General features: G+C 44.8%; 1 protein-coding gene across 25 annotated transcripts in view; it reads left to right on the forward strand.

The window, feature by feature from the left end:
- KCNMA1 (potassium calcium-activated channel subfamily M alpha 1) overlaps positions 1–26,853 on the forward strand; it is a 752,929-nt gene that overhangs the window by 678,880 nt on the left and 47,196 nt on the right. For all 25 annotated transcript variants that reach the window (XM_065894779.1, XM_065894755.1, XM_065894756.1 and 22 more), the window contains 2 exons: positions 2,838–3,062; positions 6,608–6,800. In XM_065894779.1, coding sequence (XP_065750851.1) covers positions 2,838–3,062; positions 6,608–6,800 — 418 coding nt within the window. The remainder of the gene's footprint in view (positions 1–2,837; positions 3,063–6,607; positions 6,801–26,853) is intronic.

The raw sequence follows: 26,853 nt of genomic DNA on the forward strand, positions 1-26,853 counted from the left end.
CTGTCTGGGAGGAGTGAAAGTTACAGACAAAAGCACAGGAAGTCAGAATTCTTGGGAAACAGCCCCCGTCCAAGGAGTGCAAATGGTTTTCATCACAAAGCTGCTCCATGTATCTACATTCTGATGTTGTATCTGCCCCCACTTTTGCGCTAGGGATATAAACTCATCCTGGTGTTACCCACCTGGGGACAGGTCAAAGGCTTGGTTGGCATTGCGGGATCCAAGGTTTTAATGGCTTGCCTAGATAACCCTGAGGAGTGCGTGGCTGACTGACATTCAGAGCCCCCTGCCAGCACCAAAGGGTTGAGTGAGGCCAGTTACTACTCCCCTCACCTGAAACATAACATCATTTAACAAAACATTTATAACAAACCTATTACGTGTTGGGCACTGTTCTTGTTGCTGGGGGTACAACAACTCCTGACTGGTCTCGTAGAGCTTCTGTTCCAGTGGGGGCAAAGACCAGATCTCCAGGTAGGCGATGAATATGTAATAACATCTGAGATATTGATAACATGCTACGAAGAAAATAAAGTGAGGTCAGAGGCTAGAAAGGGACGGGGAGGTGCTGTTTAGACAGTGTGGCCCCCAAAGCCCTCTCTAAAGTAACCCTGCACAGAGATGAGAATGCTTGGAAGAGCCAGCAACACGAAGATGCTGTCTGGGCACAGAATACTATCTGCCTTGGGGGTTAGAAAACATGAGATGGCCGTAATTTTGAGGAAATGACCGTCTAATTAAAAGATGTAAACGTACCATGAAACAATATGTTCAAAGCTAAGCGTTACAAGGCACAAAGTGCTGTTTGAATCTAGTGTGTGTTTAAGTGGCTGGGGAAGTCTTATTGGATACAAACAGTTGATCTTGGAAGGGGTTTATGGCTCTGAAGGCCCCATTTGGACTAGGCCTTGAAGAATGTGTAGGAAACTCAAGATACACACATAAGTAGTTTCTCTTTTGAGTCTTAAACCTGGCAGAATCAGTCTCCCCAAGGCTGAGTCCCAGGAATTGGGATCTTTACCAGGTTCTCCAGGTGATATTGCTGTGGCCAGTCTAAGGATTGGTGTTTTGGTCCCCAGATCTAATTTCCTGTGGTCAGCACCTGTGCCTTGGCCACTCTGCGAATTGATGCCTTCCCTACCTTCCTATTCTAGATTTCGGGACCCGCTTGGTATTCCTCAGGCTTGCTGAAGGGAGCTAGCCTCCCAGATGACCAGTCAATTAAAATAAATCAGGGGTCCCATCACAGCACATTACAAAACTGGTTGACCCTCTGCTGGTGGTAACTAACTCCAGGCATTATCCATGAAGCAGTGATGTGGGGTGTGACTCCCTAGCGGGTCCTCCTTGGTCACCATCTGTAAGACATTTTGTATGGCCTCCGTCTGAGATGTCCCTGTACTGTTGCGGAGAGAAACCAATAATGGTGACAGCCCCTGCTTTAGTCTAACGATCAGGGAGTGAACGCTTGCTTCTTCCTCTCCTTGGGGGTTACTGTAATAACCCTGACATTATCGTGAATTGCAATATTGGCATTTAAACAATCAATACACTGGTCAATTCTAGGGATTAAATCGAGCAGGGTTTGATATGTGCAGGGGACATTAATATGCCTCCCCAAAAGCATCGTAAGCCACACGGGGCCATCCAGACATGCAGTGGGCGGAAAGGGAGGAAGAAAGCCAAGATGGGAGGCACCATTCCAGAAAGAGGCAGAGAAAGGCCCACCACTGGCCTCCTGTGTTACTTTCTGCATGAATACAGTGAGCTGTGGGGCCAGGAGTAGCTAATCATGTGCATTTCCTGGGAAGCTCTAACCGGGGTGATTCATTCCTTCATTTGTCTCCTTTGTAAATACAGGCCTAAAGTTGGGGGAACACATGGGCTTGTTGCCCTTGCTGTTCTGATCCTTTTAGTGGCTGTTTGGGAGTCTTCCTCTGATGACTTAACACAGGTGGCCACTCCAGTCATGTCCCTGGAAACCCCAGGGCCGCGGTAGACATTGGTCAGCAAACTCTCTCTGGAAAGGGTCATATAATAAATAATTTAGGCTTTGCTGGCCCTACGGTCTCTGTCACAACTAAGCACCTCTGCTTTTGTAGTATAAAAGCAGCCGCAGACAATACCTAAGTAAGATTAGCCATGTTGCAATAAAATTCGGTGGAATTTGAACTTAATGTAAGTTTCACATATTATGAAATATGCTTCTTTTGATTTTTTTTCAACCCATTTTCAAACATAAAAACCAATCTAAGCTCACTGGCCATAAAAAAGCAGGCGGTGGACCAGATTTGGCCCATGGGCCAGAGTTTGCCAGCCCCTGGCTCAGGATATCGTGTTCTACCTACTGATGCAGTGATGTCCCACTGATGAGTCTAGAATTTGGAACTCACTTCTCAAGCCGAGGCCAGCATGGGTCTGACTGTTTTGTCATCATCTCAGCAACAGAAGCACACAAGACAGCTCATTTTATCAACAATTTCCTGGAAACTAAGACTTCCTTTTCTGAATGACATAAATATTGCTATTCCCTCTTATTTTCCCCCTGAAAGTTCTGCTCTTATGTATGGGTGGCATATCTTCCTTAAATCTTTTCTCAGAGAAGGTAGTGATACGTATGAATGTATGTTTGCACGTATTTATTCCACCGATGTAATTTATACACACATACTCTAATTATAAATATATATGGCATGTATATAACATGAAGAAATTAAAAAAATAATAGCACAGGTAAGCACTCGGCAATTGTTTACTTGGTATTTTACACAAGTGATTCTTTCAGTCCTTTTCACAACCCCATCTCTCCAATGCCTGTGCCCTTCTCCCTCCGGCAGACCCGAAGTGAAGCCGCCATGACCGTCCTGAGTGGCCACGTGGTGGTCTGCATCTTTGGCGATGTCAGTTCAGCCCTGATTGGCCTCCGGAACCTGGTGATGCCACTCCGTGCCAGCAACTTTCACTACCACGAGCTCAAGCACATTGTGTTTGTGGGTTCCATCGAGTACCTCAAGCGGGAATGGGAGACGCTTCATAACTTCCCCAAAGTGTCCATATTGCCTGTAAGTCCAAGGTCACATTAGCAATGCTTTTTTCTTCTTTTCATTCACAAAAGAAAAATCCCAGATGGATAGAGTGGTTGTAGCTTTGATCCTGCCTCTGCTTCTTCATCTGGTCATGCACCTGAGGACTCAGCCCTTCCCCTGTGCTCTGTCTAGGAATATCCAAACCCTGGGAGACCTTATTAAAAGGGATTTGCAGCCAAGTTCAGTCACTCACCAGGCATGGAGTTTAGCTGGTATCAAACGTATTAACCATATCAGTGTCTATACAGTCTCTCTCTTGCCTACCCAAACCCAGCGCTTTGCAATATTGTAGTGCTTATAGCAGAATTTACATAAGGAACTATTTATATCACTTTATTTATGACATTATGAATGCTTGGAGAAATCTTATTTTACCATGTTCTGTTTTTAACTAAATGCATTTAACAGAGTTCTTTATTTCTGTTGTACAAAAGGCCAGCCCCTTCTGCTGGCCAACCCCTCCCTCCCTCCCAGTCATTTAGAAGCCCAGTAATGTTTTCATGAGACTGTGTGTGTGTGTGTACATGTGTGCACATGTGTGCATGTGATGTTCTTGATTACAAAACACTAGGACCCAAATCTAAAAGGAACAATTTGGGACTCCACAATTTAGTGAGAGAGCATGGGATACGTGATCTGGGAGTCACATAACTAACTACTTCCCAATCGTTAATCAGTATATTTTCCATAAACTTTCAAATAATTGTAGAGCACTGTACATTTCGACCTTTGATATAGTTCTCCGGGTCACAAATCTATGCAAATATCACTTATACTCCAAACATCTTTCTTGGAAGTTCACATCCCTAAAACTGAGGAACACAGATTTTATTCTATATTTTAAGAAGTCTGGATTTTTTCCCACGTACAGAGCTGAAATTTGTTATTTCTATTATCAGCTTCTAGAACCTCGGAAATGGAAAAAGAAGAGTCAAGTAATATAATTCAATAAGGAAGACATAAGAATCGATCCACAAGTAATGCCCATTCGTAGCTATCAATACCATGTGTCCTAGCCTATGCCTGCCGCAGTAGACACTCAATAAATATATAAAGAGTTGAGAAAAATATAGACAGATATCTTTTGGCTGCTGGGCCCCAAATTCACTGACTTAGTGAACACATGTGGTTAAACATAGTCACCTGCAGAAAAATAGTCATATACATAAAAGACCATAAACAGATCTAGATCTAATTTCAGAAACATGATAGTTGTGATTGCATATTTCCATGATGATTTTCCTACATGTGCTCTTCCACATGGTCCTTGGGAGCAATGGACTAGGGTCTGAGAGTGTTTTGTAAAGAGCTTATTAGTTTTCTGGGATACAGGAGTCTATGTATGTGTGTATGTGATAGTGTTGGGTGTGTGGGTGTGACGTTTTCTGTGTGTATTTGTTGTGTGTGTTTCCTTCTGTATGCTCTTGTACATATCCACTCATCTGCCTGCATCTATATGAATGAGTTCTCCTATCTGCAGGGCCTTTTCAAACCCTCCAAAATTTATCACACTTGAACACAACATATTGGTACAGGATGGGCCTTCACCTATGTCTCCACATACTTCATCGTTTAAACAGGGCCCCAGATATAGGACCGGCCCAGAGAAACACAAGGTGTTTCTATGTACGTCATTTGTATTTCTTGAGTTTTGAAATCATGCGTGTACAGCTGTGCAGGGATTTTCTTCTATCACAATTACTGGTGGATTCCCTACAAGGTGAGAGTTAAAGGAACATGGATGTAGGCAACTGAGGCTTATACACTGGTGAAATGATTCAGGAAGTTGGTCAGACTTATTTTGTACCGAAAGACCCCAGTAAAAAGGGGTGACTTCTCCTTCTCTCTAAAGGTCCTGCTCCGGAGCTTGGAATTAGTAGCTTCCCAGCCCTGTAGCAATAGATGCCTCTCCCTCCACAATTCCACTTTGCAGTTACATTTTGGAGGCTGGGAATAGTATCATGACCGCCACCGAGTCATAGAAGAGGGCTGAGCGGCTTGATCTCTGCAGCCAAGTCCAATCTTCTCAAAGCCCCCTTTCCAGGAAGGAGAACGAGAGGAAGGCATCCAGAGACATAGGCAGTTGACAGACCCTCTCCCTACACGGCCAGTGAGCTGAAGACAGCTCAGGTCTCCATGAAGGCAAGTCAGAAGCTGGATTCAGGTTGGAGGATCAAGGAGGCTGGTGGCTGGCGGTGAACTCCAAAATGATGCCCTTGGGGCCCTATCACACGGGATGGCCTGATTAGTTCTTCTCTGGTCCCCACCCACAGGACACAGAGCAGGTGGGGGTCATGCCCCTCTCCTCCAATCCTAACCCTTCTGTTTTACCAGTGGCTGCATTCCTGGCCTCTGTCATTACCTCCTTGATCTGGGGATTTTTTCCCACCGTTTTTTGTTTGTTATGGGATTTTTTAAAAAATCTGTTTACTGGCTTATTTATTTTTAATTACTCCAATAATATACAAGTATGTTCTTGTTATAAAATATTCAAACAAAGCAGATGTATATCAAGTCAAAAGCAAACTTTTCCTTCACCCCCAATCTTATTTCCCTCCCCAGGGGTAATTACTGTTATTAGTTTAGTGTGTACTTTTCCTGAACTTTCTCTCTGAGTGTACGTACGTTTATAAATACATTCATACATATATAGTTCTATTCTGTGGGTTTCTTTTTACATAAATGAAATCATACTTTTTGAATTGTCTAGAACTTGGTTTTTTTTTGTTTATTTGTTTCACTTGCTCCTCTGTCTTGAGATGCTTCCAAGGCAATACCTACACGGAGAGGTCTTTCAATCCCTTTACCTGCCACATAGACTTCCATTGTATATATATCTGATAGTGTGTTTAACCATGCTTCTGTTCTTGGACGGTTAGGTGATTTCCTTGTTTTTCTCTTGCTGAAAATACGCATTCAAATCATATACCTGAAGCGTCACCCTTTCCATATCCCCTTTGCAAGATGCACGTTAATTCCACTCGCTCCCACATCCTCCAAATTCAGCCCCACCTCATCACAGCGTGCTCCCTGGCTATTTCCTCTTGGCTGCCTTGGGAATTCTAGTTGGAGCTGCTGTCTTTTTGCCTGAGACAGAAGTGACCTGCTATTAAATAAACAGGCGTTTGAAAGCCACCCCGTCGTTACATTCTGAAAGCCAGAGGTTGCCACAGGACAGTTACTTAAATCAAGACAATTTCCAGGCAGGAAGAAGATATAGAACCATGGCATAATTCCTCTCCCTCGTTAGTTAGTAATAGCTTGATTGAGTATCGAGAGCAACCCTAAAATGCTGCCATCAGCACCGACTACCCTTTAGATTAACACACAGCTCCTATTCCCTTGAATGTAGTTAGGCCAGCTTAATGTCAAGGCATAAAAAAGATGCTTGTTAAATAATTTCCCAAAGCTCCAGCTCAATCTTTAATTTGTTTTTATTCTTTTCCCCCCTCTTTCCCTCTTGTCCCTCAGTCTCACTTTTGCTTCTCCTTTTTTTTTTCTCTCTTTCCTCTATGCCAAAGGGTACGCCGTTAAGTCGGGCTGATTTAAGGGCCGTCAACATCAACCTCTGTGACATGTGCGTTATCCTGTCAGCCAATCAGAATAATATTGATGATACTTCGCTGCAGGACAAGGAATGCATCTTGGCGTCACTCAACATCAAATCTATGCAGTTTGATGACAGCATCGGGGTCTTGCAGGCTAATTCCCAAGGTAAGGACAGCCTCTCTGCCGTGCCTACGGGGGACAGGGGCTGGCAAGAGGGATATCCTTCACTCCGTAATCCATAGAGGCACGCATCAGCCTGCCTGGTAGAGAAACACACCGTGGCTGCCATGGCTTTCAAAGGGGCATCTGCTGCCTCTTCTTGCCAGCCCGGGCAGTGGGCTTGAGACCCTAACACCCACACTCTCAGTAGGCTGTCTTCCCCAAAACTAATCCAGCCTTTAAGTGCCACCCCCTCAGCCTTCGCAAACAGTGGCTTTAGGCCCGGGGTCGCCAGCTAAATGCCAGAGCGCTGAGGTGATGCTGGCTGAACAGTTCTCAGTGTTTCTCCCCAGCATCTGTTTTTGCCATTGACCTGTGTTAAGCTTTGCCGTTGTTACAGCTGCGTGGGGGTGTTAAGCTTTGTGTTGTTATCGGCTGACCAAGGGACAGTGGTCTCTGGAGGGTGGGGAGTATATGGACGCTGAAGGTCATTTAGCGGAAGGTGACACGTGTCAGCCCGTGCGTTCTCTGTAGGAGACATGACAGTGTTAAATGCCACACATCTGCTACCTCTGTTCTGCCCTGGTCTTCCCTGTCATTTGCTCTGGGACCCTGGGCAGAGGGTTCCAAGTAAAGATGTTGTCTAGGAGTCTCAGAGGGGCGGCACTGCAAAAACCCTGCAACAAACACCTCACTCATCAGGGCCTTGGCAGGGTGGGATGTGAAGCATTTTCCGCCAAGTAACACCTCTGTGTGGGCTTGCCATGAGCTGCAGGATCATTGTCATATGCGGTCTACTGGATAGGTGGCATCGGGTGCCTGATAGGGACCTGAATGCCATCATTCCAGGAGTAAAGATAGAGGGCGTACAGCCCACAAAAACTATAGCATCTGGGCCGTGAAGCACCGTCTTAGAGATATGATGAAGCTCAGCTCGATCCTGCCGCCTAGACCTACGTGCTACATTATCTTTTGCCAACTCAGCATGACCACCACCTCCTTCTAAGGTCCTCCCGACGTTGCAGCGAAGCCTGAAACAGTAGTTCCCAGAAGCCCCTTGTCTGCCTGGTTCTGGGCTGGAGTCTGCCCATGAGAGAGGGGCAGTAGGGCGAGGTCTGGAAAGTGGAAGAGAAAAACAGGTCTTGATCTTTGGAGGCAGCTACAGGGTTGAAAGCAGCTCTCGGGGGAAGCTTTGAGAACCACTGGCTTTGCTGCCAGAGATGGAGACTGGTGTGTGGGCTTCCCCGAGGGTCGTGAGGTTCACAGCACCTTCTGGTGAAGTTCAAGAGAAGCTTCCCCTTGGTGCTGCAAGTGAAATGGCTAATGGTGGCCCCTTTGACGTTTGCTCCTCCAGCCCTGCCCGTGGCTGTGTCAACCTCTAATTTTCGCCGTACCTGGAACAGAGTGGTTTCTATTCTTGACATGACCCTGGCTGATACAGCCTGAAGCTTGGTTTTGACATCTCCACTCCAGCCTCCTCTGCCTCTCCCCCAAATCTAAATCTTGGTCTCCATTTGCTCAGCGGTGCCCACAGGACAGAGCAATGCGCCGAGGCCCTAAGAAAGGAGCCTTAACTCTTTTCCTGCCTCCTGCACGACCTGCTCAGGGAGCAGAGGTGACAAAGGATGGGAGGAGACAGTTAGCTGGCCTTCTTGGAGGGGGAAGAGGCAAGCTGGCTTTTGGTTCCTGCCCCTAAGTAGTTGATCTTCACTGTGTGTCTTCCCACCCACACTCCAGCATGGGCATCACCCAGGGACTGTTAGAAATGCAGACGCTCATGCCACACAGACCTGCCGGGTCAGAATCTGCATCCTAACAGCGTCCCCAGGTGACTCGCGTGCTCTGCTTTAAGGCACAATAAATCTTTACGCTAACAACACTGGGTCCAGTGAACACACTGACCAACCCCATTAGATGCTCCTCGTCTCCTGGCAGGAGCTAGCAGAGGGAATGGAAAGAAGCAGAAGCAGGGGAGGTGCTCCCTCCAGGTGGAGATGGAACCGAATAGGGGGTGTAGAGGCAGGAAAAGACTCCCTTTCCCCAGCATGCCTGTTTCCTCGCAATTCAATAATCGTGATTTTCAGGGTCCTAGATTAGAATCTCAACATATAATATAGTCACATATGCATCCGACATAGGTGTTCCTTCCAGCTCTCTTAAACCTTATCCCCGCCTGTCAGATCCTTTTGATGGCCAAACTGGTAAAAAAAATGCTTCCCCTCTCCTCTTCAAACACTTACTCGATTCTCAAAAGCCTTCTTTACTGTTTTTATCACAGGAATAAGCAAGAATAGTAGGTCTTGGAGGGAGAGAAGGAAGAAAGGAAAAGAGAACTCACTTTTTCCTGCAAAAAAAAAAAAAAAGAAAAAAAGGGCTCTTATTTTGTACACACACACACACGCGCGCACACACGCACACCAGAAGGGGCAGAGGATGTGCCCAAGGCCGGTGGTGGTTTTCAGAGACTCCTGGTTGGCATTGGAGTGGAGTGGAGTGTACACCCCCCAGTAGCCAGCAAGCATTCTGTCTGGCTCTCAGTGAGAGACTGTCAAAGCTGTAGCCCCACTGAGTCCATATTTCCCATCGTTTTCTTACTCTGTCTGCTCCTCTCTTGTCCTTGGTTTCTAATAGTCCCCTTTGGTGACACTCTGACCTTCCAAAAAGCAGTGGTCCAGTGGTGGCCATCAACACAGGAGGTTCCTCCGCGATGGGTGAGCGTTGGAAGTTCACGTCCGGCTGCTCACTGTACAGCCCACGCCTCAGGTTCATCCCAGTCCATGCGGTCAGATGGACGAGCCGAGATTCCCGGCTGCTTCCCCTCCTTGAGACCCTTGTGACCCACCGGAACGCCCACTGTCCTCAAATACTTCTGTTACCATTCATCTGGGCATTTGGCATGACCAAACTCCAAGTGGATTGGAATTACAGAATACAAAAATGGATTTCGTCTTACTATTTTCATTTCGGGGAACAAATCTAACTTCCCCATGAGAGGGAACTACAGAGATTTCTGGCCACTGACACCCCACCTTTCATCACTCTTTATTCTGTAGTCCTTATGAAACCCATTCCTTTGTTTTGTCTCGAGAGCCATGTTACCATCTCTCCAGAACACAGCAGGACAGAACTGTGGACCCAGGACAGATGTGTGTACTCTTGGGCCAGAGTATTCACGCAACCTTATGGCGAGTTGTTCTAACATGAAATGAAACAAGAAAATGTGTCTTAACATTGAGGAGGTAGAGCCTTCACTGGGATTTGTGTTCAGACACTTGCCACTGCGTGTTATTTGCTCTCCTAGACTCTCAAACCTCTTTTCCCTCTTCTCTTTTCACATTCCCTTTTAGTGTCACAGTTCTAGCCCACATGGTGTCAGGACTGGCCCAGCCTGGGGATTCTGGACCAGATACTTTCTGAAAAGATCTGAAATGTGATGGCTGATTGTCAGAAACAATTACAGAGAAAGGTGGCATACCCCATGCTGGACGGTATATCCGATGTGACAGTTGGGTCTATGAGATGCAGTTTTAGTATACAGCAGGCAAGACTGCAGTGACAATTATATAAAGCAGGTGAAGCCACTTCTTGCTGGTCAGCATACATCAGCTCAGAACCACTTTACAGCTCTTTACCAGCAACTAAGTGCCTTTATTTACAGAGCGCCTGTCACTTCCCTTTGGCTGGAGAGCTGGTGTATTATTTAGCACGCATTTATCTGGGGAAAACATTTCAATTTAAATCAGCTGGTACAACGGTGGCTCTTGCCAGACTCTCTCCCTGTGGTTCTAAAAGACAAGAACTGAGCCTGATCTTGGAAAGGAGGGTGAACAGAGGGAGGAAGGGTCTATTCTCAAGAGAGCCACTTGAATCAGAACCTGAAAGGAAGGATCATGCGATTGAGTTTCCCATTATGCTTTTTTTGTTGTTGAAGTATGATGGTTGATTTACAACGTTATATTAGTTTCGGGTGGATAACGTAGTGAGTGATTCAATATTTTTATAGATTATGCACCATTTAAAGTTATTATAAAATATTGGCTATATTCCCTGTGCTGTACAATGTATCCCTTGTAGCTTATTTATTTTATACATAGTATCAAAAGTCTGTATCTCTTAATCCCCTACCCGTATCTTGTCCTTTTCCCTTCCCTCTCCTGACCGGCAACCACTGGTTTGTTCTCTATATCTGTGAGTCTGTTTCTGTTTCGTTACATACATTCACTTGTTTTATTTTTTACATTCCACATATAAGTGATAACATACAGTATTCACCTTTGTCTGACTTATTTCACTAAGCATAATACCTTCTAGGTCCAACCATGTTGTTGCAGATAGCAGAATTTCATTCTTTTTTATGGCTAATATTTGTGTGTGTGTGTGTGTGTGTGTGTGTGTATGTGTATATATGCCACATCTTCTCTACTTACTCATCTATTGATGAACATTTAGGTTGATTTCATATCTTGACTATTGTAAATAATGCTGCTATGAACATTGGGGTGCATGTATCTTTTTGAATTAGTGTTTTCGATTTCTTCAGATATATAACCAGGAGTGGAATTACTGGATCATGTGGTAGTTCTATTTTTAGTTTTTTGCCATTATGCTTTTATATTGAGTTATGAGATGAGCATTGATAGTTTCTTCCTGCTTAACCTTCCAGTAAGGGTAAGTCTTAAGGGAAAGAAAGAGGAATAAGTGAGTGACCACTATGTGTCAGGCACTGTAGCACGCAGGACACAAATGGCTACCATATTGGACAGTGTAGGTGTAGAGTATAGGCTTACTGCCTTGCTAAGGGTTTGGATTTATAGGAAGATGATGATTAAATCCATCTTTTAGAAAGATAGCAGACAAAAATATGAGCATGGTTTAGAGGTGGAAAGAGATGGTGGCATGAGCTATATGAAAGGACTACTGCAATGGACTAGAAGGGATGAGATCAGGGCTGACAGGACAACTTAGTGATGTTAGTTGCGAGGACAAGACAGAAATTGAGATAGATTTGAAATAGAGAGAACAGCTGTCGAAGACTAGTTGGTGGGAAAGAGGTATGGATGAGCAAGGATGAGGAATTGGGAATGCGTTTCGAGGTTGGCCGCGGGGTGGATGTAAAAATGATTAAGTCCGCAAAGGACCCAGGAGGAGAAATAAGCTTGGGGCAGAAGGTAAAACAATTAAGTCCTGGTTCATTTGAATGGAAAATTTCTGGAGAATATCCAGTGAGAAATAAGAACATATGGTTACAGGGATAAAGTTAGGTTTGAAGCTATAGACTTGGAGGTCGTTGGTGATGGACAGTGTAATGGGCCTTGAGAGTGGATATTTCCCAGGGAGACAAGGCAGGGCAACTAAGAGAAAAGGGGCCATTGTGGAACCTTGGGAAACATCACCCTTGAAGGGACAAACAGAGGAAGAGAATCCAGTCAGAGGGGCTGAGGACACAGATTTTGGGGGGTAGGAGTGGGTGGTATGAAGGTAAAGGAGAAGAGCGTTGAATAAATTCCAGAGTCGCGATCTAGAATGTATCCTAATTATTTCTCGCTGTGTGTGTTTTCTTGAGCAGACTCTGAGCTCTTTGAGAGGCAGAGACTCTTCCTCACCTTGCTAATCTTCGTGTCCCCAGTTCCTCTAGAACAGGACCTAGCACAGAGTTGGCATGCCAGAAGAATTTGCTGGGCTGAACTGATTTGAAAGGAAAGTGCAGAAAAGTCAAGTAGATGGGGGCCTAAAAATGGCAACAGTGCATTGGACCCTCAGGAAGTTCCCAGTGATCTTAGCAAGAGCGGCTGAGTAGCTTGTTGCCAGTAGAAGCGAGCATTCAGGGGACTCAAACCTTAATGGGAGATGAGAGTTGGAGACCCTATATTACTCTTTCAAGTGCAGATAGGGAGAGAAATAGGATATTTCAGAGGAGCTCATCAAAGAAAGGATTTCCTTTTTGTTTTTAGAAGAGGGAGAAATACACCATATTTGTTGGCTATGGTAGGCTAGGGTGAAGCCCCGTAGAGGGGCAAAGTTTGAAGCTACAGGAGAGAGTTGTTAAACGATAAAAGAAGGAACCAGGGAGAAGCAGGAGAGATGATGTGTCCTTTAAAAAAGAAGGAATGATCCTTGTTCCTCTGAGTCAGAGGGCTGGATGGGGAAGATGAAGCTGGAGGAAACTTCAGTCTGATGGCCCCTCCTTTCTTCATGAAGCAACCAACTTGGCTTTCCTTGAGGAGTTAAGTGGGCCAATTGGGACAGGGAACCGATGTGGTAAAAGTTCAGAGCGGACACCATGGGAACCACGTAAGGAAAGGAGTGGATTTAGGTGAAAGCACCATGAGCATTGATGAGAACCAGCTGGGGTTGGAACCATGATAAAACCAGTCAGCACTGCCTTGCAGTTTTCTCTGCAGTGCTTTGCAAAAAAAGCACAGAAACTAGAAATTGGCTTTAGCTTGGGATGGAGATTCCGAGGAGGCAAAGGATTCCCTGGTGCTGTTGAGACAATATTAAAATGAGTGTCCCAGGATCTAAGACGGTAGGTGGAGAAGTTAAACCAGAGTTGGGGCTTCTAGGCAGAGAGGCCAAAAACGAAGCAAGCAATAAATCTCTGCGAAGGACAAAGAACGGGCACGTGGAGTAGAAGAGTGCCAAAGGGTGGGAGGTTTGATTAGAGAAAGGATGTGATGACCTCAGGGAATGAAATATTCCTTGCAGAGCCAGAACAGATCTTGGTCATGTTCACGCTAAAACAGTTCTTCTCCACAAGGACTCTGAGCCCAAAGCAGAGCCCATCTGTTCACCACCATCACCCTCACCACCACCACTACCATGACCAGCACGACCACCAGCACCACCACCATCAGCCATAATAATAATGCTTATGCTTCATGAATGTTTCCTGCTGTTATGTGGTAGGTATTTTGTCAACCAAGACAACGGGCATTTCTTACATCACCGGTTTTCACCCTTGGCCGTACATTGTAAGCAGTGGAGAAATGTTAAAAAAATATCAACACCTGGGTTGCCCCTTAGCAGTTGTGACTTAGCTGGTAGGGGGTATGACCCGGGCATCAGGAGTTTTCGAAGTTCCCTGATGATTCCCAGGTGCAGCCAGGGTTGAGAACCGCTGCCCAAGGTGGTCCCCAGAGGAAGTGTATGAAGCAAGAGGGTTACTATTTTGATTGTAAAGAGGAAGAAACTGAGGCTTTGAGAAGCTAAGTAATCATTTTAACCTGAGTCTCCTGGCTTCCTGGGAATCCTAACCTTTAAATCATTTGCTTCTTTATAACTATTCTGTTATTTAAACCTGTTGGTCTACCTTCTTCCTTTCATATTTTTGTGGATTATCATTAGCTTTCCCAATACTGAAAATCCGTAAGTGGAGAAAAGGGGTAGGGGAAGGCAGTGGGAAACCAGGCTCTGGCTTTTGCCCACCTGGCTACATTTGTCATCTTGTTTCTGTCATATGTCTCAAGGCGATAAGTAAAGGATATTATTTGCCCTGTGGACAGGCCGTCTTCTCGACCACAGCCTTTGAAAGGTGGCAGGGCTGAGATCCAGCACCACACAGCTATTAAACAGCGACGTTGCCCACCTTCAAAGCCAGCAGGGTGCCCCTCCCAGTGCCTGGGTCTCTTCAAGAAGATGGAGCTGGTGTATATCAATGCCTGGGCTAAATGTGGATGCTGGTGTTAGGGTTCCTCTCTTGTTCTTTTTCCTGTTATATCTGCATTCATCTGATTCATGCTACCTGTCCTGAAGGTGTCAGTCCAATTCCAGGAACATTTACTAAGCACCTGTCATGTGCCCAGACTGTGCACGGCAGACACTGCTGTGGAGTCAGGGGTCATAAAGCACATTCCCGGTCTTTGCAACCTCCTAGGAAAATAAATAACTCTGCTTTAGAATGCTGGTTGATTCCCATGGGAGAATTACCATCTGTGGAGGCTAACACTAGGGACAGGAAGAGAAGGAGAGTGGGTTTGAGAGACACTCTGGGAAAAAAGCAGAGGATTTCAGCAGTTGGAAACAAATAGATCTGGCTGCAGTCAGAGAGCAGAACAGAGGGAAAGGGGCAGAGGTACATGGGGACATGTTTGAGGGACAGCAGTGGGTACAGTTGGGCAGGAACACAGGGTATATATTGGGCAGCAGGGGGACAGGAGGCTGAAGTGTGGGTTGGGCATTGAGAAACTTTTTTTTTAGTTAGGAAGCTGTAAATAATTTTTTATGAGTCTGTGAGTTAGGAAGCTGTACGTAATTCAGCAGGCACCGGGGGGCTACGGAAGGTTTCAAAGCAAGAGAGTGATGGGATTGGACCTGAACTTTAGGAAGATTGACCTGGCAGCCCAGCGAAGCATTGTTCGGAGTGGGAAAGAAGAGGATGCAGGGAAACTGGGTAGGAACAGTGGTTACCCAGGAGGAGACCAGGAACCTGGAACTGGAAAAAGAAGGGGAGGCTCTAGCGTAAGATGAGTAGGCATAAAACAGACTGTGTGAATGTGAGCTTCCTTCCTGGTGATGGAGGACAGTGGCTGCTCATGGGAAGAAGCCTGCAGAGAGGAGGGACTGGCTGCAGGACCAAGTAGTGTTGGGTTTCAGTTGTGATTCATTTCCGCATGGACTTGGTGGAAAAATCCGGGTGAATCTGAAAAACAGATGGGTGGAAATGAAGTCCTGAATCCAGGAAAGGGTCACAGTTAGAGATCCGCCCCATGGCCCATGCTCTAGGGGCCGAGAAGAGCCTCAGGGGAGAGGATAAGGAAAGAGAGTTGAACGGCAGAAGTCTGAGGACCATCTTAGAAAGGACAAGAGGGAACCACTGGTACAAGCCACGGAGCCACAGCTGAGCTGAGTTCCCAATGCTCCTGGGGAGGGAGGAGCATGTGTCTCAAACTTTGGGACAAATGTCTGCTGCCTGCTTTCTCTTGCCTCCTCTAAATTAATCTGTCTATGTTTTATGCCTCTTTATAACCACAAGTTTAAAGAAATTATAGTGGACTTACATGAACATGCCGACAGGCACACAAGCACGAGACACACGTACACACACACCTTAGTTCCTACAGCCCTCTCTGACCCTCAGGCACGGTTACACTAAGTGATGTCCACACATAAGCGGACGCTCTCCTTTGTCTGAATTTCAGCAAAGGTTAAGAGCCTCAAGTAGGGAATGACATTTTTCTTTGGAAGTATGGCTGTAGTCCTTGGAGAGACAGCATTAATTGGGGGCATAGGGTACCTCCTGAAGTCTGAGATAGCTCTCACTGTTTCAAGGAAGAAAATGCGACTTCTGTTTTATATATGGGGGAGATCATGTGAATTAAGATCTCTAAATTATATTGGATCACAGGAGTCAGGATTCAAAAGGACCTTTCCTAAACTGGAACTTTGGGACAAAATCCATGGGATGGAATGGAATGAAGTCTGCTGAACGTTAAGTTTCAAATAATTACTCAAGACAAGCTGGATAAACCTTGCTGATACAGGTGTAATTTGTTTGGAGCAGTGATTGTTTCATCCTGGCCAGTCTGAGAGGAGGTGTGTCAAGAGCTATGAAGATTTGAAGGAAGACATTGAGAAACAGGCAGTGCTGCCAAGGGGGCGACCAGAATGGGGAAATGCTTGGACTACGTGTCACTTGCCCAGCGGTTAAGAGAACGGGGCTGGGGGACCAAAAGGGCCGTCTTCTGCCCCATTGAACAAAACCAGGATCGATGGCTAATGATTAAGGAGAACCAGATTTTAATCCCACATAAGAAAGGCTGCCTAAACATGTAGTGAGCGTCCTATCACTGCATGACCGTTTGCCAAATGGAAGCTCCTGGCGTGATCTTTGTGATGGTGGGGAAAGTAGATGAGAGGAGTTCCGTGGTCCTTTATAACTGAGGGTCTTTGGTATTTTCTTGATTCTGATGACACAGAGCTCTGTGTTTTAGAAGGTCTACATTCTTACTCCAGAGGGAGAGCTATGCTGTTTGGCGAAATTGGGGTCATAATGGGTCTTTTAGTGGAAACTTTCCAGAATGGCACTGTCTTTGTGTCTAAGATGGGGAGTGGCCTGCATTGGGGTGAGCAGCTGCACATCTGGCTTTTCCATTAATTTGACAGACCACCCCCATCTTCAACTCCCATGTCACCCCTCAACACCTGCCCATCCCAGTTTTCTCCCTGCCTCCCCTCCCCCAAGCCTCACCCCCTGCACACCCGGGCTGCTCTCACTTGCAAACATACCTATACACATATCCTACACACATTGTTCCTCCCTGAAATCAGAGAAGCCTTTTTTCAGCTGTTCCCATATAACATTTCATTACCACAATATTCTCTCTCAATTCTGAGCTGGTGGTGGGGGAGAAGCCATTCCTCTTTATACCCACCCAACGAACAAAGCTCAGCGCTTAAATATTTTTCTTCAGTTGTAACTGAAAGGGCTGTTGGCTTCCATCCCAAAAACCAGAAAGACAATTATACTTAACTGTTTAGAGCTTTATAAATACCACACTGGAGTAGCCTCTAGGTAGTAACTTTAGATACCCAGCCCAATAACTTTCTTTTATTGGTTTGTGATTTAGATCTTATTTTCAGTCCTCTATAATAAGAGGAGTACATTTCGTTAAAAGAGCTTACTAAACAATAAAGAAAATCTGGCTTAGGGCTCCGAGCGGGTCTCAGGTACAGAAAGGGGTCTGCCCTGTTCCATTTCTTCTGCAGACATCATGAGATGGACCTGAGCACAGTGGGGTAGCTGTATTTCAGCAAAGCAGCCATTGCAGCCGTTTTCTAAATGACTTCAACTTGGGAGATTTTTTCTTACACAGCATATTTCACCACATGGGAGATGCTCCAAAGACTGCCATCTACTAGTCTGGCAATAGATGCCCAGTGAAGGAAACAAGGAAAGACAACCACCGTCACGACGATAGCTGTAACAAGAGACTGAGGAGTGAGGGCTACTTTCTGAACCCATGGAGGTGTTTAGGCCCTCCGTAAATGGAGGTCTAACCAGGGGAGTGGATTGGGGAAGAGAAAGTAAAAACGGACAGTATCGCCTATTCCTTCCAATGGCCTGCTTATAGCAGAATTCACTTCTGCTGTGCCCAGTTGGGACAACTGCAGTGAGAGGAAATCTGAGCTTCAGAGACAGAAAACAGATGTGGGGTGGAGTTGGGGTGGGACTGAGCTCGTTGTCCCAGCATCAGGCTTTCATGAGCTGCTCTGCTACTCGAAGCTCGTGTGCCTAGTTAAGGCTCCTTTTAAAAAATTATAATTCCCCCTTTTTCTTCAGGTGAGTCATGCACCAGGCACATCCATAGACAATATTTCATTTAATCTCCCCGATAAGCTACTCCGGCAGAGGTGATTTATCTCCATTCTACAGATGAGAAAACTGAGGCTCAGAAAAACTCAGCAACTTGTCCAAAGTCTCTTAGCTCAGATCCCCAAACTGTCTGATTCCAAAGCCTTGTGCTTTTCTCACTACATCAGTCTGCCACACAAAAGAGAACAAGTGTTATTCTGATGAGAACGGGCCTGAATCTATACATCTGCTTTTCAGGGTCATGGAGGCATCCCTGGGGACAAACGTTCAGTGAAAGGAAAGCTCTCAAGGCATGCCAGACTCCCAAACTGCTTCTTACAGTCAAGGGCTGACTTTGTTTTGAATATTCTTGTCTCTGGGCATCCCTGTTTTGTGGGTCCCTTACCCTCCCCACCCCAGCAGTCAGAGACACTAGGATCCTCTTGGTCCCTGACTGCATTGCTACGACAACCATACCAACAACAGCAGAGTTGGGAGAAGAGTTTTGCTTAGCTGCCTCTGTGAACAGTATAATTGCTTGAGCTTTTTTCCCCCCCTGTTAATATAGACTTGATTTTGGAGCTGCCAAAAAGAGGGTGGAAAGATTGAGACCCAGATATTGCTTCCTTTTGTTCAGAAACTTATAAAATATTTCCAGGTTTTATCTCCTCATCCCACTTTCCAGGTGGAAGTTTCCATGGAAGACAGAGAATGAACAGACTACTCTAGCCCTCAAAGCCTAGGAGTTCAGGCTGTATGTTATGCTCAGAAAAATGGTCCAGATAAATTGTCCTGTGGGAGGAAAGTGCGGTTGTATAATCAGAGGAAGGTGAAAGAAATCTTGTCATCCCACAGACTCTCTGAGGCCCCTGGTGAGATTCCAGATAAGGATCCAACAGTTCTTTTCCTGAGCATCAGTTTAGGAAAGTTGCCTGAGGTTAGTCCCTGCTCTTTCCACGGTCCATGCCGTCATGACACTAAGGACATCTATAGGCAGAAGTGACACAGATGTGTAGAATAAGTTGTATGGCACAAGTTGAATGCACATATTTAACGATATGGGATCTGGAACATTCCAGAGTACCTTGCAAAATGCACGGTGTGAGTCATTTGTAATTTGCTGAGGCATGAATGTGATCCATATGCTATGAAGATAGCACGCATGCCTCAAGCCAGCAAATGAGCCTACAAACCTTCCAGTGTATTTTTGTCTTTACCCTTCCTTTTGTAAGTGAAAACTCATGTGAAGTCCTAAAACCTTTATTTCCCTTTTTAAAAAAATGGCCCTGCAAAGAAGCCAACTGATTTATAAATGACTGTAGTTCTGGATTGATAGAATATTTAAGGGTATGAGTGGTTATACTTCATGGAATTCTGGAGGAAATTAGTCCCCCAGTTCTGGAAAAGCAGTATAGTAATCCTGGAGTGTCTTATCACATATCTCCTGTAAAGAATCTCTGGATATTCTAAGTGCCCCATGGATGTCACCACACAGTGTGTTATAAGAAGGCAGAATTTGCTTTGAGCTGCAGTGGACCAGAGGTCGGGGTAGCTCCAGAGTAAGTGGAGTTGAATTTGAAAATAGGTACGATTATTGTAAGTAAAGGGGCTACAGGCAGATGGAAAGGGCTGGGGCAGAGTGAGGAAAGCCACACAAGCAGGAAAGGCCAAGTTTAGTCATGACAGGCACTTGGCTATGTGTCTGCTGATGACATTGCTGAGGGACTTAAGGATCTCAGGGTGTCAAAGGAAATGATTGTAGGTGAGGTCACTGTTAACTTGGATAGACCCTCAAAGAATGGCCTTTTCTGTCATCTTACTGACCTTCCCGCTCCCACCAACTGTCAGAAATATACCTAAATGCTTCGCATAGCACCTCACACCTAGTAGATGCTTAGTAGAGGTGAGTGGAGTGAGCAAATAAACGATTTAATCCCCATATCTCTTGTTTGCAGTCTGCTCTGTCTTAGTTTGCCCTCAAATGAGATAAAGCAGTTCGATTCCTTTATTAGATACCACATCCTTTCCTTCCAGCCTTCAGTCACTCTCCATTCATTTGATAGCTGGGTACTGGACAAGGGTCCCAAAGATCGCAGGCGCTGAAGTTGTCAGGAGGAGGCATGGTCAGACTTGCCCAAGAGTTCTCTAGTGCAAACATCCCATTCCCTTAGCCTTTGCTAATAGCTCCCACGCCTCGATATGCTGCTGGCCTCGTCACAGGTATATTGCATAGTACCAGCCCAAGGCCTGAGGAGGCTACAGCATTGAGACCTTCATAGTTCAATAATGTACAGAAAACATCTCTACTTTCTGCTCTAGGGGGCTTGGAATGGTTCCTCAGCACTCCCCTGGCCACGTGGAGATGGACGCTCACTCCTCTCAGCCATGGGCTGGCGAATTGTGCCCTGTCACCTGGGCGGGGGCAGTTAATCAGATGGGTTTTGTTTCTCTGATGGTGGATCACAAGTGGGGCTGTCAGAGGGATGACACCGTCGTGTAGGGTCAAGGGACAAAGTGTTAAATCCTACTTAACGTTAGTCATGTGGTATTTGACTTTGGATAAACACTCTGATTTCATTTCTTCATCCCTGAAATGGGGTTTGTTAGAGTAGCCCCACCTAAATACCCTGAGGGATTGTGTGTGAATCCAAGGAGATGATGACTACAGATTGGTTTTATAAAACATGGAGGGCTTTGGAAATCGCATTTTGCAGTCAGGTTAATCATGGTGTGTGAGGGCTCCTGAACTGAAAACTTGAGTTTGAATGCAGCTCTGCTACCTACTAGGCCTGGGCAAATTATTTAACCTGTCTGTGCCTCCGTTTTCTCACTGAGAATACTAATTGTACCTGGCTCATCAAATTTCTGTGAGATATAAGGCTTTCTCTAGCCTGTATGGTACCTTTACGTGAGTCAGAAAAAGTCACTCCTTTCTTTGAGATACTTTACTTCCATGTGTTTAAAAATTCTCATAATATACTGAATATGTTTGAACAGTATGCTTTTCTACCATCTGCTAGGAAAAAACATCATAATAAATATGCAAATATACCATTCCGTGGTATGAGTGATGCCCACTTTGATGAACTGTTGTTCAGTGTCTGACCTTCGTAACCATACATGGCAGCCCTGAGTGGATGGGTGTAAAGCACTTATTACCTAGGGTGTAGTTAGAGATCAAGCAACATTAGCTTTTTTGTTATTAATATTGGATAGTTTTACCATTTTCTTTCATTTGATCCCCCAAAATAACAGTTAACAAGTTAGGGTTAGCCATTTGTACCCAGTAGCCAGAATTCCTGTTGATTCTGCTTGCCATTAGGTATGCATGGGAAGTAGATGCTGGTGGAAACCAAGACACCTTTGGGAGGTGAGCAATCCATGTGAGGGAGACTTACAAAAGCCTACAGAGTGTTGAAGAAGGATGGGGGCAGATTGACAGTGACCACTGGGATTTTCCCTCTGTAGACAGGCCAGTGTGGTACCGCTCAGTGGAGCTTTTTAGGAAGCAGAAAGGCGAGGCCTCGGCTCAGTGACAGAAGACCTCAGGCACATCTGCTCTGTGGCAGTCGGTTATGGCAGGAGTCCTGACATTTGGGTGAAATGACATCAATCCAGAGTTGCTACTGGCTGAGTGGGGCTCATGCTGCTCCAACTAGATGGTAGGTGGCACCTGGCCTCGCTCCTTTACCTCTTTTTCCCTCAAAAAAAGTAATTTTGGGGCTTCCCTGGTGGCGCAGTGGTTGAGAGTCCGCCTGCCGATGCAGGGGACACGGGTTCGTGCCCCAGTCTGGGAAGATCCCACATGCCGCAGAGCTGAGCCTGTGCATCCGGAGCCTGTGCTCCGCAACGGGAGAGGCCACAACAATGAGAGGCCCGCGTACCGCAAAAAAAAAAGTAATTTTGGCCCTCAGCCTGAGGCCCTGGGAATGATTTGTTCTTCATTGGGAAAGGGGTTTGGGATCCTTTTGAATACCTAGTGAAATGATGCATCTTCTCTCTGTCCCTCCCCTACCTCCCCGTAGGTGTATGCAGAAATATTTGCGTACACATTCAAGTTTACCTGGACCAGTGGCTTTCCACCTTAGTTGCACATTATAATCAACTGGGGAACTTTTAAACCCTGCCATGCCCAAGCCGCATCCCAGAGCAAATAAACCAGACTCTGGGCATAGGGTGCAGGCATCAGGGATTCCAATGTGCAACCGAAGTTGAGAAGCACAGGCCTAGGCTCTTCTTTACCAAAGGTAACATCTGTGAACCTCATGTCAGGGCTGTGGACTCACTAAGCTTAAATCTCCATAGACTGGCAGCCTCCAAAGGGTGATTTCTAGGAATTTTGGATGGTATATAGTGGACATTATGAAAATGCTGTATATATGAGAAATGACCTTTGACTCAAGAACGTCTCCATGTTCCCCAGCCTTACACCGTCTCGATCCAGAAAGAGCAGAGGAAATAAACCAGGGGAGTGTGCATGGGAGCGATCAAGAGAGGTGGGGGCAGGTAGGTCTCAGAAGGCCTAATTGGCATAGGAAATGGAAAAATTTTGACAATCAGTCAAACCCTGGTTCTAATGACAAGGAAGGACAGTAAATAATGAGAATGTCAGGGTTGAAGTTTCACACTTAATCTATAAACCTACTTTTAATAGGTCCTCAGGTGATTATAAATTCACAGCGGCTTTCTTTTTACTGGGTTATATGAGGCTGTGCCACATTTCTAAAGGAAGCCCAGGTGCGTCTCTTACTTACTTACTTATTTATTTATTTATATTTAGGATACTGAAGAATTTTTTTAAAGCCTCCTTTTTATGAACATTCATTATATACCATGCAAGGAAGCAGTTGTCTCTATGTTATGAAATATTAAATCAAAATGCTTTCCATTCCCAAATGTCCCAGAGATAAATACAGCAGTACTTTGAAGCCCCTCTTAGAGCTGTTTTGCCTGCAAATTTATCGTTTTGTCTCCATTTTCAGAAAGCCCTGTTTTCTGTGAAGTATAGCACTCTAGGTAGTTTTTAAGGCTCAAACTCCTCTGGAGTTGCCTGTGTCGGCAACAACTCTTATGTAGATGGCACACGAGGGATGGCGTGTTGATCGGCTCCTTTAAGATGATGAATGGGCAGAGAGTGTTATTGTCTTTGATTGCATGCCTTACATCATCTGTATGTAGGAATAAGAGGGCCATACTTTATCTTTAGCCATTTTATAAATATTTAAGTCCTTATAGTTGCCTAAAGATATTAAAGCATATTTTACGGTAGTCAGAATATAAATATTATATATAGCTCAAGATACCAAAGTAGTTTAATGAATTCATAATTTTATGTTCACATTTATTGGAATGTGTTTTATGTTCCAAAAGTTCCATTTAAGGAATAAGATACCATTCTGCTTCCTGACAACACACCAAGTGTTGGCTGGCGTTTCAGGTGGGAGTCTCAGTTCCAATATCTGTAGAGGCTTTCATTAGGAAGCAAGGAGGCAGGAAGTCAGGGCCCTGGGATATGTTTCCTCCATCTCTACATTTAAAGCTATATATAAATAACTTTCTGAATAAACAATTCTGGCGCTTATTTAAATCATTAAAGCGTTCCAGAGAGAAAACTTTTTATAGCCCCTTTCCTCTATTTCAAGGAGATTAATTCAGAGAACTTAAGTAAGAACAATAAAGATGTAGTTTGCAATTTTCCCTTCCTCCCCACCCCCTTTCAGAAACAGGGACACAGACCCTGCTGCCCAGTATACAGCCCAATTCAGGGTATTATTGGTTTGGTTAGCGCCTTTCCAATGCATTCTGAACATTTCTCCCTAAGTTAAAGAGTCCCAACTTGCTCCTTCCTTTTCCTAAGTGCAATTAAGTGACAGGGAGACTATTACTGCCCCTCTTTTCAGTTTTCCAGTGAAATATAAAGACTTTCCTCTTTAATATTTCATAAAGTTTCTCCAGCTCCCAGCGGGAGTCCATGCTGGGTAATGTTTGCTAATTACCAAAAACAAAACTAGACATACAAGGCTGGTAAATTACCTGACCCTTTCCATTTTAATGAGACAACAAGGATTTCCCGAAATGATGTTGTTTCACTGGTTAATGGTGTCAGCAACGTTGTAATTGTGGGTTGAGACACATTAGCTGAACAACCACATGTGGAAAGGGCTTTCTCTCACAGGCCCTTTGGAGACTAGAACCAGTTAAGCCTCTGTCACTCGCAGGCTGCTAATCACTTACTTTATTATCCCGCATATCCATTGTCTTTCTTTAATTGCTTTTGAAATTAAAATTAAAAATAGTTCTAAAGCCCACCATGGCTGGGATAGCATCTTGATTATGAAGATAACTTCAAGAAAATGGAACAACTGATAGCATATTGCCAAGATTATAAGCGAGTCCCACTGTTACGTACCGTGCCTGCAGGCCCCAGGGGCCTAATTGTGGCAGTTTCTCTTCCTTCTGCCCATACTGTTTGTTTAATAAATGGTTATTTATGGCCTTTTTGGCCATTATAGCAACTTTGGAGAAAGTACATCCTTCTCATTGGTTTGGGCGCTGAAATTTCATTCTCCAGGCAAAGGTATAAAACAGAATTGAAAGGCAGCATCTGTACTACAGCTTGTGAGGGCCTCTGAAAAGAGGCCCTCTTGATTCTCCTTGCTAGCTTATTCTGTATGAGTTTATTATTAAAATTTAGGGTTGTGAAAGAGGCATAAACTTTTGAGCTGAAAGGAACTTTAGAGTCATCCCCATTTGACAGGTGAAGAAACTGAGGACAAGAGCAGTTGCCATGATGGTGATCACATGGCAGGAGATGAAACTGGATTATCTGTTAGCGAGTGGATTGGATGGAGGGCTCCTGGAGGGAGGATTATAGCTTATGGACTACTCCTGAGACAGGGTATCGTCTCACGCTCAGAGTCGTAATGTGCACGCTGCATGGTTGTCATGGTGCGGTGCATTTAGTGCGTGTCTCTTGTATGCCTACACTGGTGTGTTTTTTCATGTGAACTATGTGCTGTGATACTGGAAGGGAGGGCTCCTGCCTTTCGCTTCTTAAAAAGATGACCCCAGGAATGACTGCGGGCGTTCCTGAATATTGAGTGATCAAACCCAGAGTTACCATGATTCCAGTATTATATACAGTGCCCCAGAATTAGGATGACACGTTTTTGAGAGCCGGAAGTCCTTGGGACATTGCCTTATGTGCCTCGGTCTTACAGATGGGCAAACCAAGTTTGGGTAAGACATTGAATCTAAATTGTCGCAGGGAGTTAGGGGATGACCTGGAGCTAAGACCCGTGTCTTTTGATTCTCTGTTTTTCTGTCAGCATTACCAGTCTATCATTGACATCATCAAAAATAAGTTAGTACTTATAAAGGGCTTACTTTGTGCCAGGCACTGTTATAAGCAGTTTATCTGTATTATTTAACTCATTTAATCTTCATGACATATTACTCTTCCATTTTATAGGTGAGGAGACTAAGACACAGAATTTAAGTACATCGCCCCCCAGATCATAAAACTGGGAACCGAAGGAGGCAGCACTCAGCTCAGGCAGTCTAGCTGCAGAATTCCTGTTCTTAATCAGGACGTTATGGCTCATTTCAGGATGTGGTCAGAGGATATTGATCATGGTGTAAACAGAGATGTTCAAACTCAAACTAGCACCAATCAGCCTCTTCTTTAGTGAAGTTCTATGTGTGTGGGGAATGCCTGACTCTCAAAATCCAAGATTCCAGTTACATGTTCATCTGCCAGCATCATATATGCAGGAAAGCCTTTCAAACTTCAAAGAAAACATTTACAGTGCTTTCTTTTAAAAGACCATCAAATGTTTGGAACGTCAGCCACTATCTCTGTCCAGGCGTCCTGTCTCTAGAACCTGTCAGAGACAGCTGGCTGAGAGTTGTCAGTGATGGGATTCTGCTCTTCCTGAATTGCAGGGCAATGCCTTGGACCACTTGGCAAATCCATCTTTTACAGCTACTTAATTTTCTGTGCACTTAAGATATGGGTGTTTTAGTTTGCTTGTGATTTCCTAGCTCTGGTTTTTGCTACGCTGGCCGTTGGTTTGTACTAAACCAAACAACTGGGGCCCATTTGGCATTTGGTGTTTTAAATGCAAAAGGACATTTGAAGTACATGACAAATGCTGAAAAACAAAGCCCATAACACTGAGAACATAAAGAAACTGTTTATAATGTAAAGGTGGTTACATTTTCAGTCTATCTATCACTTTAATGAGCTCTTTGCATTTCTTTGATTAATGCTCACAAAAGGGGGAGAAAAAAATTGATGTAATGGAAACAAAATGGTATATAGTCTTGGCAGCATTAGGGTTTCTGTGTGTTTTATTAGTATCCACTTCGTATTGCTGTCTTGCCATGTGTACTTCTACCTTTTCCCTGGCATAGGATGCCTCTAGTTTACTGGAAATGTGATCCAGCATGAAGAAGTTTCTATATTAGTGGCAAAACAGCCTTTGTACTCTCTGGTGGCAGCAAAGAGGGAGGGTCCAGGACAGGAATTAAGAGGTGGTAATAGTAGTAAAAAGAAAGGCTGATGTAGTTCATGCCGTATTGAAATGAAGAATCCAACAGGTATGAAGAAAAGAAAAGAGAACATTAAAGATGCTTTAGAAACATTTAAACATTAGGTAGTAATTGGTACATAATGAGTAGTAATTCTTACAGTTTAAAATAGTGAATAAAGGGGAAGGGAAAAGTGCAACAAAGATGTCTTTGTGAAGTAACTGCGTGGGGGGGGGA

The sequence above is a fragment of the Phocoena phocoena genome, chromosome 16 (genome assembly GCF_963924675.1).
Source record: "Phocoena phocoena chromosome 16, mPhoPho1.1, whole genome shotgun sequence".
NCBI lineage: Eukaryota > Metazoa > Chordata > Mammalia > Artiodactyla > Phocoenidae > Phocoena > Phocoena phocoena.